The sequence below is a fragment of the Taurulus bubalis genome (assembly GCF_910589615.1).
Source record: "Taurulus bubalis genome assembly, chromosome: 3".
Classification (NCBI taxonomy): domain Eukaryota; kingdom Metazoa; phylum Chordata; class Actinopteri; order Perciformes; family Cottidae; genus Taurulus; species Taurulus bubalis.
In genome coordinates, this window is record NC_136591.1 from 41,034,427 (window position 1) to 41,052,435 (window position 18,009).

The 18,009-nt window shown below is 41.3% G+C and overlaps 1 protein-coding gene across 1 annotated transcript; it reads left to right on the forward strand.

The window, feature by feature from the left end:
• Window positions 1-7,358: 7,358 nt before the first annotated feature.
• Window positions 7,359-17,177, forward strand: txk (TXK tyrosine kinase; the record flags this gene model as incomplete). Its single annotated transcript, XM_079216344.1, has 16 exons — window positions 7,359-7,371; window positions 10,267-10,315; window positions 11,775-11,856; window positions 11,951-12,079; window positions 12,163-12,227; window positions 12,440-12,499; window positions 12,659-12,713; window positions 13,268-13,347; window positions 13,442-13,566; window positions 13,654-13,728; window positions 14,257-14,428; window positions 14,509-14,725; window positions 15,193-15,257; window positions 15,350-15,468; window positions 16,432-16,589; window positions 17,008-17,177. 16 exons carry the CDS (start codon window positions 7,359-7,361, stop codon window positions 17,077-17,079), a joined length of 1,536 nt encoding a protein of 511 aa, XP_079072470.1. The 3' UTR covers window positions 17,080-17,177.
• Between the last annotated feature and the right edge of the window lie 832 nt (window positions 17,178-18,009).

The window sequence follows — 18,009 nt, forward strand, 5'->3', positions numbered from 1 at the left end:
TAGCTTACTGAGTTAGCGGGCTAATTGTCAGGATAAGATGACGTAGGTCAGGCTTTTTGGTTCCTCGAAGCAAGTTTAGAAAAATCATCATAGTAACACAGCCAAAAATGTAAACCTGCTCCCGGGCAGGCTTACTGAAATTCACTGGATAAGCTGGCCACTCCTACCGGACAAAAAAGGGCAGCTCCCTTCCTCATTGATGAAGGAGCGATATTAGTTATATTAGTTTTATAGGGAGAGAGTTCTTTCAGATCACCAGGATCCATCCTTTACATCATCATGACTTCATGTACGAGCGCTATTGATTCTGCCGACAAGGAATCACTTATTTACGAGAGCTCATCGAGCCGTACATTGATCACCACACGGCCATTGCCCGTCTCACAACCATATACTATCACCCGCTGCATGGCGTGCTGGTCGTAACATTTATTTAGCGCTTCAGAAACTTATGGATGTGTTGAAAGCACTCATAATTATATGACAGTGCTATTAGTACACCATACATATCATTATTGTAGAACATGATTAAGGTGATTGTGATAAGAATACAGAGAATCACATACAATTTCTTCTCACTAGTTCAATTTATTTAATTTCTGATTATGAATAATACATACATACTGATCCGCCCATACACATATTCAAACTCCTAGTTATATGGTAATCTACACATGCATGTAAAAACACATATATAGTACATGATACATACACGCATACAGTACATATATCCTCATAAGTATATATTTATACATATACTACTGCCAGCAGTGATATTTAAATAAATATAATCTGATTGATTTGGGTGATGACGCACTTAAAATTAGCCGATAGATTTTTCCAACACTGACTCATTTAACTTGTCTGATATATTTGCGACGCTTATGTCTCCCAGCGGGGGCGCTGTTAAGCTGCGTTCACACCAACAACGTTGCAAAAACGTTGCGAATCGTTTGCTGTGAATGCAGTGTTAGACTTTGCCGTGATTGAGGTCTTGAATTCCTCATATACCTTCATGATCATCTCCTGCTTCTCATTAGAGAAATAAAAAGAGGTTCCTCTGAGTTTATTTGCCATTGTACTGTTAGAACATCATGGTGTCAGTGCTTAATTATTATCCCTTCTGAAGAGTAGCGGGCACGCGCATTTATCCAGATGACTGATGTCTGGTTAGAATTAACGAAACCGAGTTAGCCTGATGTCAATCATCTCGCTCATTTAAGCTGGATAATAGGACATTTGCTCGACTTTGTTGAACCAGGTACGAAGAATACCCCCCTGGTCCGCCCATATTTTTAAAACCGCGTCATGCAGCACATGCGGAAGTTGCTGAGTATTTCGATACCCAGCATGCCTGAATTGGACACTCTTTTGTCATAAAATAAGTAATTTTTCCATTTTTGAACGGAATGACACAGTTTTCCTTCCTAACATGCCAATGCTTTGTGATTTCTGTTGCAGATTTCGATTCTTTAGATCCTAATCTTTCCAGAAAGGTTTCGTATTAGTATGTGGGCTGTTGCTAAGGCTCTGTACCATACAGTTTGAAAAACCCGGGGACTGCTCGAGGAGGCATTTTTGGGCAATCTTGCTCATATCACGTGTGCATTTATGATCAAAATATGGTATAAAAGTTTGTTTTAAATATACATTTCATTCCCAAAAAAATTATGAATAAATTCATATAAGATAACACAAGTATTAGAACTCATTTGGGTTTCCTACGACTACTGGAACACAGGGGGAAAGAGGTGCAGACTCCCATGGGGGTCTATCGAGCTGATTTGGTTAAATCACATCGCAGTTTTTGAGAGAAGCTGCTGCAAACTAAGAAATCCTGGGCCGCTATGATCACAATAAAAACCTGGAGGGGCTACTGTAGATGATATAACTGTATGAAAAGTATATAACTGTATGTGTACATGATATAACTGTATGAAGATGATTTAACTTTATATGCAGATGATACAACTGTATATGCAGATGATACAACTGTAGATGCAATTGATATAACTTTATACGCAGAAAATATTACCTGCTCTATTTCATTTGTTTTATCTAAAAATATCAAATCCAACCTTCTATGCTCTAACGTATAGCCGGATGATTAGTTACAGTGAAACGTATTCTTCATTCATTTAAAGCAAGTAGCCTCTGATCCGTCCAGTTGTTGTCTTTACTCATTGCTTTAACAGCATATGAGCAGTTTTCCTGCTCTGTGTAGGAACAGCATTGGTAAAACCAAACTGCTGGGCAGACCAAACCAGAATCCAGATATCAGCACCAAACACCCGGCGCTGTTGCTCAGCAGCTTTGAGTTGCCTAGAGCGAGACAGACGAGGAACCCTGTGAACCACAACCACAGAACTGCCATGATGGCATTGATCGTATGGAACGCTCTCTGCTTTGATCGATCGACTCGCTCTCTTTCCCCGCCCATTTCCCCCGGCCTTGGACGAATCAGAACACAGAGAACACAAATGCTGCAGAAAGTTATGACAATTAAAGAGAAGATCAATAAACAGAACATTGGGATGATGGGAAGATCAGGAAGGAACAGAACTGATAAACCACTCCATCCAAAGCACAGCAGCCAAACACATACAATGACGATGTTTCGTATCTTGACCCCGCCTGACTGTCTCAGCCCCAGATACATGACGGGATGAACAACAGCCAGGTATCGTTCCACACAGGTCAGGATGTGAAAGCACATCTGACCCGGGATAGTGATAGAAGACACACAAATCCCCACGGTGATCACCTCGTAGAGACCAGTAAAGAAGCCACAAAAGGTGATTGCAGTCCCAAACGCATAGATGAGCTCCATAGCAGCCGCGTGGAAGGTGATGACGTCAGAGTGCCTCGTCGTTGCAGAAGAGCTCTGCCGCCGCCATTGTTGGTAACCCAGGTAGAGGATGAGGATGGAGAGCGGGAGGAAGAGCACTATCCTTGTGGCGTTGAAGGCAATGCTGATGAAGACTACATCTTCAACGTTGAAGCAGCGGATAGGGAGGAAGACGGCAGAAGAGTTGACAGACATATCGATTCTTATGGTTTTGCTTTTATGACAAAAAGGGAAAAAAGAAAATGAGAAACTAATTAATGAGACAATGAGACAGCAATCATCTTCTATTCAAAGATGATTAAAGGGATTTAAAACATTCTTTGTACAGCTATTTTGTATATGAAGCAGCATATATATTTTATAATATTGTAGATGTTCTACTGTGTGCAGATTTAATAACAACAGATTTAAAATGTGCTCAGGAAAACCTTCAATAACAGTCAAACAACTAGCAATGTGCCTCATGGCATGAAAATGGAAGTTATTAAAACATACAGATTTTTAAAATAGCAAGAAAAGTATTTGTTTTTTAAGTAGATTTGTTCTGCAGGATCAGAAAAATAATGTGCTCAAACGATTTGTTGTTATAACTTGAAGATTTTTTTTTTTAAATGTATAATTTGGTTATGAAGATGTGTTATAATAACTAATAATTAAGGTACGGAACAACGTGAATGAGTTTCTAAAGTTTCATGCAAGAAACTTTATGGACATCATTGTAGCTAAATAAAAAAAGATGAAATACTTAACAATAATATGTAAAAATCATGGGATCCTGCCTCAAAATGTTGCTGTTTTGGGACACATTTTGGTTTAGGATCTCATAATTTGGATTTAAATGTCAATTTTTTTACTTAGATTGAATTCATCACATGTGTTTATTCTGTCATTCATAGTTACTTTCCTCTACTTGTTTTACTTTTGGAGCCAGACATGGGCTTCTGTAAAATATTGCTAATGATATATGAGTCAATACAAAGCATCTTTTTAAAGGAAATATCTTAAATTAATGATTCATAAAAATGTAATTTAATATTCATATCAGATGTTACAGAGTTTAACAAGTAAATAAACATGGCATTCAACAATATCAACTGAAATGGTTGCTTCATAAAGGACACCCACCTTGTCAGCTGCTTGTTTCTGATCGTCCAAACCCTCCGTCTGCTCTCCTCTAGTCCCGATATACATGCATATGAATATGAGTACACATATTAATCAATGCTCCTGTATGCGAGTGTCTTCATGGCAACAGCAGAACTGACAGCTGTTGTTGTTGTTGTTATTTTGCATATTGTCAAAGAAATGATGGATTTGATGTCAATCTTAAGTAAACTATGGCAGGCAAATGTTCTCTTTCAGCTGCTGATTAGCATCACTGGCGGTGACCTCGTGTCTCGGGATATTAAGTTAGTTTAACATGGAATATCCAGTTAGATTGATAGGTTTTTGTTTAATGCAGGATGTGTAAATTATCTTTTTATTTGTATTCATTTTGAAGCTTCAAACACAAATCATTTGAATCAGATATTTCCTATTATTCATTTCATCTGTCCGTCAGGTTTGACAGGATTCAAATGACGTGCAAAGCAAAGTGTTTATTCTAATGATACAGCATGCAGACTGGAAGCCACTGTGTGAGCACAGACAGCTGTTTCATAACAACACAAACAAACAAAACAAACTATTGTTTTCTGGGAATAAAACTAATAAAACTAGCATTATAATTCCAGTTAGTGTGACCACGGTCAGGTCTGGCTCATTTAACCTCTATTAGTTAAATGAGTCACTACAGAACTGCACCTGCAACCCAAGTTGTGGGTTTAAGCAGTGATTATTTGTCTAGGTTAGTTGTTGGCTACTGCAGCTATTTGCTATACGTTTTATTTGCACTTTGCGATGCCTGTTATATTGAAAGAATCACAAGTGCAAAGCCACAGCGTCCATGTTTCAAGCAAGCCAACGTGAAGGACTTCGTTACATGACAGTCAGACATTAAAGGGACCTCGTGCACTCTTTCTTCAAAGGTAATGTCTATATTCAGGGAGTCTTGCCAAAATGCCTGGTGTGTTCCATTGAGGCCTTTAATTACACTTAACAAGTACGCCTTGGCAACCTGTTGAAATGTTCACGTTTGCGATCAGCAGAATTGTGAAAAAGTAGGTAAAGGATTGTCCTGAAGCCTTCCTGGTCCGCCCACATTTCTAAAACCGCATCATACAGCAAGTGCGGAAGCTGATGAACATTTCGGTACCCAGCATGCCCAAATCGGACAATGTTTTGCCCTAAAATAAGTAATTTTTTGATTCGACACAGTTCTTTGACTGAAACTCCTTCCTAACATGCCAATGCTTTGTTTTATTGTGATTCTGATTTTTTAGGTCCTAATCTTTCCAGAAAGTGTCTTATTAGTACGTAGGTTGTTGTTAAGGCCCTGAACCCAGTGGTGGGCCGTCAGGGCCAGCCAAGTCTTCTCTGCTGGCCTAAACAGATTCACAAAGTTAGAGCTATTTTTATAATTTAATTGTTTTTCATAAATACACTACATGTATTATAATTATTTTTACCTATCAGCTTATTTTCTCATTGCATAGCTCCTGTCTTCCTCTGTTGCTCTGCTTCAGTCCGCAACACTTTAGCTGATTTGAAGGAGAAGCTGTCATCCAATCAGATGTTCTCTCCTGTGTCTCTAAGGCAGCAAAGCAGTTTAAGCCTTAGCAGATTAAAGTACACTGAGAGCGGACGTTGTGGTTGATTGTCATGATCTTCAACAAATCAGATCTTTAGTTTGACAAGCTCGGCGGATTCTTTGACGTCCAGCGCCTGAGAAATGGCGTGGATGTAAATGATTGGTCAGTGGCCCAGCGTGACCATTAACATGCGCTGTGATTGGTCAGTGGGGCACAAACCTTCTAGAAACTTCTATCTGCTACCTAGAACCAAAAAGCTACCTTGCTGGTGGATTAACTGATGACTTGCTTGTGTACTGATGACGCCTTTCACACAAAGGATTACGGGCAAGTGGTAAGTGAAATGCTGGCTGTGTAACTTTTTTATTTGTATTTAATTCAATTCAGTTTATTTTATATGGCCCAACATCACAAATACAAGTTTGCCTCGGAGGGCTTTACAATCTGTAACATAACATCCTGTCCCGGGACCTCACATCGGATCAGGAAAAACTCCCCCAATAAAGATAGTAAAAACCCTTTCACAGGGAAAACAGGAAGAACCCTTCAGAAGAGCAACAGAGGAGGATCCCTCTCCCCGGATGGACAGAAGCAATAGATGTCATGTGACCAGAATTAAAAACGTAACATAGTTACAGCACATTACATGAATATGACAGAAATTATTCATTTAATGAGTAGTCGGCATGGTCCATAATCCAGATAGCCACGATCCATTAAGCAGAAGTAGGTAGAGAGGAGGGGCATCAGCAGGGCCATGGCAGCAGGCAGGACTGGGGAATCTGGTTTATATCATGCTGGATGTTCATGGATATGATCAAAATATGGTATAAAAGTGATTTTCTTTTTGAAAATATACATTTTATTCCCAAGAAAATTCTGAAAAAAATCTTAGAACTCATTTGGGGTTCCTACGACTACTGGAACACGGGGGAAAGAGGTGCGGACCCCCATGGGGGTCTGTCGAGCTAATTTGGTTTCCTCCACCTTATACTCATGCTCCTGAAATGATCCACACAAATGCATCACATGCATGTCAGTATTGATCCATGAAGAGTCAGAGGGCGATCACCTGACTTTTCCCCTCAAGCTCCACTATGAGATCCACCTTTTAGTTTTTGGTTGATTGGACGGATCGCAATGTTGGACTCTTTGCCTCAGGATGAATTTTAGTAACTTTAGTGATCAGGACAATGTTTTTAATTGATGACCAAATACCTGCAGCACGATGTAATGACATTACTCTCAGTTTGTGTGTGTGTGTGTGTGTGTGTGTGTGTGTGTGTGTGTGTGTGTGTGTGTGTGTGTGTGTGTGTGTGTGTGTGTGTGTGTGTGTGTGTGTATGTGTGTATGTTTGTGTGTGTGTGTGTTTTCTTCTTGGAGTTACTCAGAGAGACGGATGCTTTGTGGTTTCATTCACGTCATTCTTTCACTTCCTCTCTATCTCTTCATCTCTATGCCTCCCTTTCTCTCTCTCTCTCTCTCTCTCTCTCTCTCGCTCTCTCACTCTCCATATGAAAGATTATCTTTTGAATCAAACTTTATCGGTGTGGTTGAGGCAGACAATGAATGATAACTTGTTTCTCCTCATGTCGTCTCTCTTTTGTTTTCTCTTCTCTACTTCCTCCACCCACCTCACTCCCTCTCTCTCTCCCTCCCTCTCTCTCTCCCTCTCTCTCTCCCTCTCTCTCTCTCTCTCTCTCTCTCCCACCTGAGTGGCATCACACTTCGACCCCGTTGATGAAACCGATCGGACAGATAAAGCGACGCTGACCTTGGAGAAGAAAGAGCTGGAGCTGAAGGACGGACAGAGGTCGATCATGATTCACTCAAGTAAGCATCTTTATGTATCTGCAGAGTAAACAATAATAATAAACGTGCAGCAGAGACTTTAACAAACACAGACTTTAAGTCTGAGAAGAAACTTTCAAAACAACAAACGAAAACTAAACCCAAACTTAATTAAAATCGCGTCGAGTAGAAAGTGAGAGAAGAAACGCGATGTTTCGTCTTTGTCTAAACTAAAACAGTAAGACGAGGAAATGTCTTACGTTTGTGTTATATATGTAAATATAAATACATTTAAATGAACAAAGTAAACAGCAGTTAACTCGGTGAAGGCTCGTTCGGATCCTCAGAAACGTTGACAGTAAAAACAAAACTTTCACGAAATGTTTTCTGATATTCACATATTCTGAACTCGGCGACCGAATCTGCCGAAGAGACGAGAGATCAAAGTAAAAGCGACGGTTCGGTTCGAGTCGTCGTCTCAACAACGACGACTCTGTTGTGGTTCTTTCTGCTCTTTTAAAGAGATTTCAACGCCGAGCGTCTGCAAGGCAACGCCTCCGATGCTGAGAGGACGTTCGTTTGCGTTCGCACAAACAGAAGACGTCTGAAGAAGCTTCTAGACGGCGGCTTTGTGTTTTGTCTCTCGTGGTTTCATCGTTACGAAGGAAGCCTCTAAAATACGTCTCTGAAAGTCTTTGAACGCCACACTAGCCGCTCTGGGAGGTTGTATTGCAGCCCTGAATGCTAAATGCTAATGCTACATGGCAACATGCTAATGCTAAGTGTGTTTATTATGTCCACCATGTTGTTTTAGCCGGTTAGCATGCTAACATTTGCAAACTAAACTCAAGCTGAGGCTGATGGGAAATGTCTTCAGGTATTTGGTCATAAACCACATTATTGGACACATTTTGACCTGCGGGTGGCGCTAGAGGAAAAGTCAGAGATTCACCAAAGTTGGCAGGATTCATCCTGAAGGGAACATGAATATCTGGACCAAAGTTCAGTCCATTGCATCTCATTTCTGCTGAGATATCGCCAGAGAGCCAAACTGCTAGTAAACCAAATTTGACTGTGGAGTCCTGTTTGAGTTCTATGTTCTTCAAACTGAGACTCGTAACTCATACACAGAGTTTTAGATTCACTGTGACTTACACTTATGATGATGTCATTAAATCTGATGTCTGTTATGAGTAAAAGTCCAAATTTCTTATGGCTGCAGAACTTTGTTTTCTTCTTCAAAGTAAAAGTGCTACACGTTAAATACAAGTATTATGTGCTAAAAGCATCAAAACTGCTTCTTTAATGTCTGAGCAGCATTTTCTGCTGTTTAACAAAAACCTGATAATATAAACTCATTTCTGTCTTTAATTGAGATCTTAATGTGCCTTGTTTTGCAGCGCAGAGAGATTATTACAACCGTTTTTATTTAAGTGTTCCACAGCAAAACAAAGCAAAATGAGAGGAACACGGTTATTTAAGAAACGGGTTTATTTGCATTGAAAACGCAGTTTTTCATGAGAAAACCAGATTTCTGGACCTGAGTTCTATAGAATGAACTGATGAGAACAATCATCATCATAAACTGTATGTTTTAAGTGAAATATATCTTCTGAAAGGTAGTGCAGTTGCATAAATACTCAAATAAAATATCCTAAAAACTGTGCTTACTGCAGTACTTGAGCAAATGTACTTTCCACTGGAAATAAATCTCCTCCCAAGTTAAAAAGAAACCCAGAAACTTACTACAAAAAAAAGGTTTGTCTTCATTTATCCCCCCAAAAGCCCAAATATGACGTGTTCAGTCAGGAACGTCTGGTCAGCGTTTATGGGATGTTGGTTCCCCACAAACCAGCAGAGGAGTTCCTCTCTCCCGAGGCCATGGACTGGACTTTTATTTTGGGGGCTTTTATTTTGGGGGCTTTTATTTTGGGGGCTTTTGTTTTGGGGGCTTTTATTTTGGGGGCTTTTATTTTGGCGGTTAATCACATGACGACCATCGGTCTGCAGTTGTGTGTTCGCCTTAAACAAAGTTGAACTCACTTCAGCTGAAACAGGAAGACGTGTCACACAAACGCTGAGAAAATGACCCACACACACACACACACACACACACACACACACACACACACACACACACACTCGCCCACAGAAACACTTGCAGAGGAAGACAGAAGTGTGTTAGTTCTGTAGAAAAGGAAACTCTACTTCCTGACAAAGACCTCCTACTCAAAACCACAACGAGCTCAACACCAACAAAACCAACTATTCAGCCTTATATATTTATACACTAACAGTATTTTATTTCATTATTTTATTATATTCAAGTTGTAGAATCTTGTTCTGTTTATTTTTATTGTATTTTTCTGTTTAATTGTTATTTTATTAATCACTTATGTGTAATTTAATATTATTTAATTTTATCTACATTTCAAACTGTTTTACCTACTTTCATTATAGCTTTATATTATATATATATATAATAATTATATTTAATGACATTTTATTATTTTATTGTCTCTAATGGTTACATTTGGAAAAATAAATAAAGTTTGATTTATTTATTTAAAACTGAGAAAAATGAGAATGTAATATGTAAAACCACACAAGGAGCCTTTGATTGAACTATTATTATTATTTATTTGTTAGTGATGACGCTTTAATGACCCTTTAATCCACACAAAATCATAAACTTCTAGTTTGATTTCAGTAAAACCTGAAAAGAGTTTCTTTTTGTACTTTTTTGTTGTTGCACTTAATCAAATCTCTTCTTCTTTAGGCGTCTAATTCCTCACATGAAACCTGGCAGAGTTCATTGATGAGTGTGTTTATGTTTTCTTTAGAGATTATTATATTTGACACTTCTCACAGTGTGCAGTACATGTATTCATTGTTAAGGTTCTTCTCTGTGTATGAAATGACCTTTTCCTCCTGCAGATCAGTCCATCCACTCCGTGTTCTGCTGCTGCTGCTCCATGCAGACCAGGTACACAACACAACACAACACAACACAACACCTGACCTACACAACACAACACAACACCTGACCTACACAACACAACACAACACCTGACCTACACAACACAACACCTGACCTACACAACACAACACCTGACCCTACACAACACAACACAACACCTGACCTACACAACACAACACCTGACCCTACACAACACAATACCTGACCTACACAACACAACACCTGACCCTACACAACACAACACAACACCTACACAACACAACACAACACCTGACCTACACAACACAACACCTGACCTACACAACACAACACAACACCTGACCTACACAACACAACACCTGACCTACACAACACCTGACCTATACAACACAACACCTGACCTACACAACACAACACAACACCTGACCTACACAACACAACACAACACCTGACCTACACAACACAACACAACACCTGACCTCAGCCCTGCAGCGCTTACCTCTTGTTTTAGTCCCAATCAGCTGGTATTTCGTGCACAGTGTGTAGCATCAGTCCCACATCTCAGCCACTGAATGTGTCTTTGAATGCATCTGTTCAGTTTTTCCAATATTCAAACATTTGCTTTGATCATTTACTCAACCGGAGCACTTTGACATGAAAGCTAACTTCAGCTCCAAAGACACTGAACAAATCCATTTCAACCTGTTTGTTATTTGATGCAAATTTAAAATGCAAAATGAAGGTTGAGTAAATATTGATGGTTCATTTTGGAAATGCTCACCACTAATGTAATGCTGGGAGTGTGGGTCCATTATTATTGGGTTATTTTTTCAGGTTTTTATTTCATTCTGTAGCTTCCCATTAGCTTCCCTTATTATTGAAATACAAACATTCACGATTTTGTTGAAAATGTAGCTTCAAAATGCCTTTCCCGCCCCAAAACCTGTCTAAAAAACGTGTTTCTACGTGACATGAGGCAGGTCTGTTAGATATGTAATGTTCTACTGTGACTGTATTTCGGATCCAAAAGCCACTCAATAACACACACAAAACTCCCATCTTCTGCGAGGTAAAATGAGTGAGAGAAAGCCGTTTAATCGCCCTCCTTAAAGCCACCAGACTCCTTTGACAGAAACAAAAAACGTAATTTTACCTCTCAGAACACGGGAGAAGACATTCAACCCCATTTAAAAGAATCAGAACCAACCCTTTCAGTTGTATCCAAACTTTGACGTTGACTCGTTGACTAGTTTTCAGGTTATTGATAACCTTATTGATTAGATTACTTCAGTGTCCTGTGGCAGTGCTTTTTTTGGGTACTTTAAGCTGTTTGTAGCAAATAAAGCAAAACCCTTTTAACATCTAAGAGTATCTTGTGGCTGAGTTTTCCAACTAAATATTCTCCCTCTGGATGTTGAGCCTTTTAAACAGGTAGAAAAACTAAAATAAATGTAAAAATATATATATTTTGATTGGTTGTTTCCAGTGAGATCAGCACCCGCATGGAACCGGAGGGAAGAACCTCTCTGTGTTTCCAGAGCAGACGACACCCAGGGCACGGCCGCCGGGTGAGAGAGAGAGAGAGAGTGTGTGTGTGTGTGTGTGTGGTGGGGTTTGTGTGTGTGTGTGTGTGTTAACGTCCGTCCTCTCCGTGTCTCTCAGGTCGACCGGTCGAGGAAGAAGCTCCCTCTCCCGCCTCCCGACGACCAGAATAGTGAAGCCTGGCTGCTCATTGTCGTCGCCATGTACGACTTCACCGCCAAGGAGGACACCGACCTCACACTCAAACAGGTACGCACACACACACACACACGCCTACACACACACACACAGCTACACACCCGGTGTGATGATGCGGTGTGTTGCGTCCACAGGGAGAGGAGTACGTCATCCTCCACAAGCAGGACCAGCTGTGGTGGAGAGCGCAGGACAAACACGGGTAAATCCACTACATGTTTTCACTTGAATATTAAAATATCACGGCTTGGTCGGACTGAAGCATCTCAACAACTATTACATGGATTGTGATGAAATTTGGATCAGACGTTCATGGTCCCCAGAGGATGAAATGTGATACATTTGGTGGCTCTTCTGGCTGCGTCCTGTGAGGAGCACGTCTTTGAGTTGAGGTTGAGCCGCTTCATGTTTCAGGAACAAAGGCTTCATCCCGAGCAACTACGTGGCGGAGAAACACAGAATCGAGGCAAACTCGTGAGTTGTATGATACAATTCATATTCCTTCATGTTTGTTTGTGAAACAAAAAGTTGTTGTTGTTGTTGTAAATCAAACTGCATTGACATTGTAAAAAAACTGTTATTTTTATTGCTCAAAAGGCAACAGTTAAACTTCAGCTTGTTTCCTTCCTGCAGGTGGTACTGCAAGAACATCACCAGGACAAAAGCTGAGCAGCTGCTGAGACAAGAGGTATGTTACCTGTTGATCCACCTGTCCATCTACCTGTTGACCCACCTGTCCATCCACCCGTCTATGTACCTGTCTATCTACCCGTCTATATATCGGTCGTCATGGTCTACCTGTTGATCCACCTGTCATTATGATCCACCTGTTGATCAACCTGTTCATCCACCTGTTCATCTACCTGTCTATCTACCTGTTGTCATGGTCTACCTGTCCATCCACCTGCCCTACACCTGTCCATCTACCTGCCTATCGACCTGTCCATCTACCTAGTTCAGTATTTGTCTGTTCATAGATTCCGGGCTGTAGGTATCTGACTTCTGATAATCGTTCGAGTAATTTTTCAAGCGAAAATGCCAAAATATGAGCTTCTGAAATGTGTTGATTCACTGCTTGTATTCATCATATGTGACTGTAAACATTATCTTGTGGTTTGTGACAGTTAGAGGAACAAAACAAGAACATAAAGACGTCACCTTGAGCCTCAATCTCTACAATGGACAGATTAATGCATAATGAAAGTAACCGTTAGCTGCAGAGTTCATTGTGTTTGTTTCCAGGACAAAGAGGGTGGTTTCGTGGTGCGTGAGTCCAGCCAGAAGGGCGTCTACACCGTCTCCCTGTACACCAAAACATCAAGGTGATGCACCCGGGAGGTTACAATCATACGATCGGCTCAGAAATCTACATTTATGCCGTTAATCTTCACGGTTCCTCTGTGTGTGCATGTGCAGCGCTAACGGGGACATCCGGCATTACCAGATCAAAACCACTGACTCGGGACAGTTCTACCTGGCTGAGAAACACACCTTCACCTCCATCCCGGAGGTCATCCACTACCACGAGCACAACGCGGCAGGTTCATACGCCCGCTCTCTGTTCTGAGCTCCCACAATGCTTCACTTCACAGTCTGGTCCCAGTTCACAGTCTGGTCCGTGTGTTTAGGTCTCGTGACCCGGCTGCGGTATGCAGTGGGTCCCATGGGGAGGTGTGTTCCCGCCACAGCAGGATTCAGCTCCGGTAAACACAAACATTTAATACATGTTTATAACACATTATAATGTATTCATGTGTCAACAAATATAACTCTCAAATAAAGGTGCTAACTAGAACTATACAGGTGCTTTGGCTTATTAGAGGAGAATCCTTTATTTGTTCCTGTTAGAACCTTTTAGGTTCCACCTGGAACACTTTAAGAGGGTTCTACCAAGAACTCAACTTAAAGGGTTATACCTTCTTCTTCTTCTTCTTCTTCTTCTTCTTCTTCTTCTTCTTCTTCTTCTTCTTCTTCTTCTTCTTCTTCTTCTTCTTTGTCGTGTTCTTTTTTTTGTCGTCTTCATCTACTTTGGCTTCTTCTTCTTCGTCTTCTTCTTCTTCTTCGTCTTCTTCTTCGGCTTCTTTGTCTTCTTCGTCTTCTTCTTTGGCTTCTTCGTCTTCTTCTTTGGCTTCTTCTTCTTCTTCTTCTTCGTCGTCTTCTTCTTCATCTTCTTCTTCATCTTCTCCTCTTCCTCCTCTTCCTCCTCCTCCCCTCCTGTTCCCTTCCTCCAGAGAAGTGGGAGATCAACCCCAGTGAGCTGACCTTCATGAAGGAGCTGGGCAGCGGCCAGTTTGGCGTGGTGAGGCTCGGCAAGTGGCGGGCTCAGCACCGAGTGGCCATCAAGGCCATCAGAGAGGGAGCCATGTACGAGGAGGACTTCATCGAGGAGGCCAAAGTCATGATGTGAGAAGGGGAGGAGCCGAGGAGCAGTTCCCTCTTCGTGCTCGATGCCAGGAAGTGAACCGGTGTGTGTTTGTCTCCAGGAGGCTGTGCCACCCCAAACTGGTGCAGCTGTACGGCGTGTGCCTGCAGCAGCGCCCGCTGCTCATCGTGGCCGAGTTCATGGAGAACGGCTGCCTGCTGAACTTCCTGCGGCAGAGGAGGCGGACGCTGTCGGAGGCGTGGCTTCTGTCCATGTGCCAGGACGTCTGCGAGGGCATGGAGTACCTGGAGGCCCAGAGCTTCCTGCACCGAGACCTGGTGAGCCACTGGGTTTGTTGGGCCATTAGCAATGAACCTATGGGGACAAATGGGAAGTGGAGGAAGAAGTATTCAGATCCTTTACCAAAGTAAAAGTCCTGCATTGGAAACCTTACTTTTGTATGATATTATAAGCAAAATGTACTCAAAGTAAAAGTGTTCCCTGTCAGTGTTTATCAAATCTCATGTTTCTGGATGAATACTGTAAAAGTCGGGTTACAAGCCGCTACTACCTTCGGTGAGTGTCCCCGCTGTAGCTAGCTAGCGCTGCTGCTGCTGCTGCTACTGCGTCCCCTCTGCCCGAGTCCGGTGTTGACCCGGGGCTGGTCCCGCTACCTTCGCTGGTTGTCGGGGAACTAGCGGGAGTTAAAAAGATTAACGTGTGGCGTCTCCTCTCCCGCCACCTGGTGGTCAAAATGATCATGTGCGTATTTGAGCTGTCAGGTTATTATGTTTCTCTCCTCCAGGCAGCCAGGAACTGTCTGGTTAACGACCACAAGGTCGTGAAGGTCAGCGACTTTGGAATGACCAGGTTCGCTGCCTCTTTGTTCCCACTGTCAACGGAAAAAAGTTGGTCGCCTAAAAATGGAAATGTTATTGTTCTGACTGTGTTCATGCTTGCAGGTACGTTCTGGACAACCAGTACACCAGTTCAAATGGTGCCAAGTTCCCAGTGAAGTGGTCTCCTCCGGAGGTTCTCCACTACAGCAAATACAGCAGCAAGTCTGATGTCTGGTCCTTTGGTGAGGAACCACAGAACCACTTCATAGAACTTCTGCATCTCACATGCTAGCTGGAGGCAAAACACAGGAACAGTGGAGGCAAACAGTCGCTTCAGAGTACTGGGAGGAAGTGGGATGAAGTAGGATGAAGTGGGATGAAGTGGTAGAAAGTGGTAGGAAGTGGTCGAAGATGTCATCTCGCTGTGGTGCCAGGGGCCAGAATTGATATGGCATACATTTGAGATGACGAACTTTGATTTTAGGTTCTATCCGAGGTTCTATTTGAGGTTCTATCTGAGGTTCTATTTGAGGTTCTATCTGAGGTTCTATTTGAGGTTATGACTGAGGTTCTATTTGAGTATTTGAGGTTCTATTTGAGGTTATATCTGAGGTTCTATCTGAGGTTATATTTAAGGTTCTATTTGAGTATTTGAGGTTATACCTGAGGTTCTATTTGAGTATTTGAGGTTATAACTGAGGTTCTATTTGAGTATTTGAGGTTCTATTTGAGGTTCTATCTGAGGTTATATTTGAGGTTATATTTGAGGTTCTATTTCAATTAGAGATTCTATCTATGGTTCTATCTGATGTTCTTTTTGAGGTTATATCTGAGATTATATATGAGGGTCTATCTGGGGTTCTATTTGATGTTCTATTTGAGGTTCTATTTCTATTTGAGGTTCTATTGAGGTTCTATCTGAGGTTCTATCTGAGGTTCTATCTCTCCTATCTAATTCTATCATGCTTTCATGAGACACTGGTTCCAGGACATGAGCCCAACATCTTACTGGTTCCAGTGGCTCTGGTCCGTTCTCTTTCTTCATTTTTATGAAACATTTAATTTCCACATCAGTAGTTAATCTACATTTCTACTCTTTTTCAAAGTACAGGCAGAAATTACATTTTTCCAGCTCAGTTCAAAGTAAAAAGTACACGTTCTAAGCGGCAGCGTCATGTTCATGTGCCCACGGTGTGCGTGTGCAGGTGTGGTGATGTGGGAGATCTACTCGGAGGGCAGAACCCCGTTTGAGAACCGCTCCAACCTGGACGTGGTGAACGACATCACCAGAGGAGTCCGTCTGTACCGGCCGGCCCGAGCCTCGCAGCCGCTGTTCTCCATCGTGTACCGCTGCTGGAACGAGGTGCTCACTCATTCATTCACGTATTCACTCACTCATTCACTTGTTCACTCATTCACTCACTCACACATTCATCCATTCACATGTTCACGTATCCACTCATTCACTCACTCGCTCACTCACTCATTCACTCATTTACTCATTCACTCACTCACTTGTTCCCTTATTCACTCACACATTCATTTACTTATTCATTCATTAATTGACTCACTAATTTACTTATTTACATATCCATTCATTCATTCACTCACTCACTCATTTACTCATTCATTCACCCGTTCACTCATTCACTCACTCATTCATTATGTCAACAATAAAATATCAGGGATGTAACGGTTTCTCATCACTTTCTTCTTCTTCTTCTTCTTCTTCTTCTTCTTCTTCTTCTTCTTCTTCTTCTTCTTCTTCTTCGGTGGTGCAGAAGCCTGAGGGTCGGCCATCTTTCTCAGAGCTACTGGAGGAAATCACAAAACTGGCCGAAAATCCGGATTAACACAGTTTGTGTTGTAAATAACTGTTTTTATTTGTATTTGTTACTCCTCTCACGGTGATGTCATTGTAAATAACTGTTTTTATTTGTATTTGTTACTCCTCTCACGGTGATGTCATTGTAAATAACTGTTTTTATTTGTATTTGTTACTCCTCTCACGGTGATGTCATTGTAAATAAATGTTTTTCTTCATTAAAAGCCTTTTCACGTAACCTTCTTTTTTTCACCTTAAACACAGAAAACACACATCACTTGTAACTTTGTCTCTTTGAATGCATTTTGCACATTAAAGCTTGCAATCAAACACAATAATGGACTTTTAGTTATAGAAAATGAATTGTACTATTGGTCATATCTGGTAATAACAAAATGTTGGGAAAAAGACTTATTTTGCATTCGTATTAAATAAATGTTTGTGTACGGGTGAGTATTGGTATTTTGTGCATTTCTCAATCAAATTAGGACAAAATAATGAAAATAAACGTATGATAGGATTTACTGCGTTATACTTTATTAGTTTTAAATATAAACTACTGCTGCATGCCAGCAGGTGGCGCTGGAGAGCCTCTGTGGAAAGTTGTTCTGCTCTGGCATTATTCTCTCAAAACACCTTGAGTTCCTGATTTATTTACTCCCCTTTGTTTTTTTAAGGATCATTTTATTTATTTTGATGTGCACATAAAATAATAAAATAAAAACGCGTGTTGTTGTGTAGAAACATATTAAAAACCACGTGATCAGGTCGGCGCGGCTCTCTGAGTGTAAACCGAGCACGGTGACGTCACGTTCCGTCGCTCTGCGTGGGAGACGTTACCGTGGCAACGTGATGCGTGACTCACACACACGCGCGCGCGCATGCACGTTCACAAACAAAACGTTCCTCCGGTGTTGATGACGGAAGTTCACCGCGGAGATTCAACCGATAACGGGAT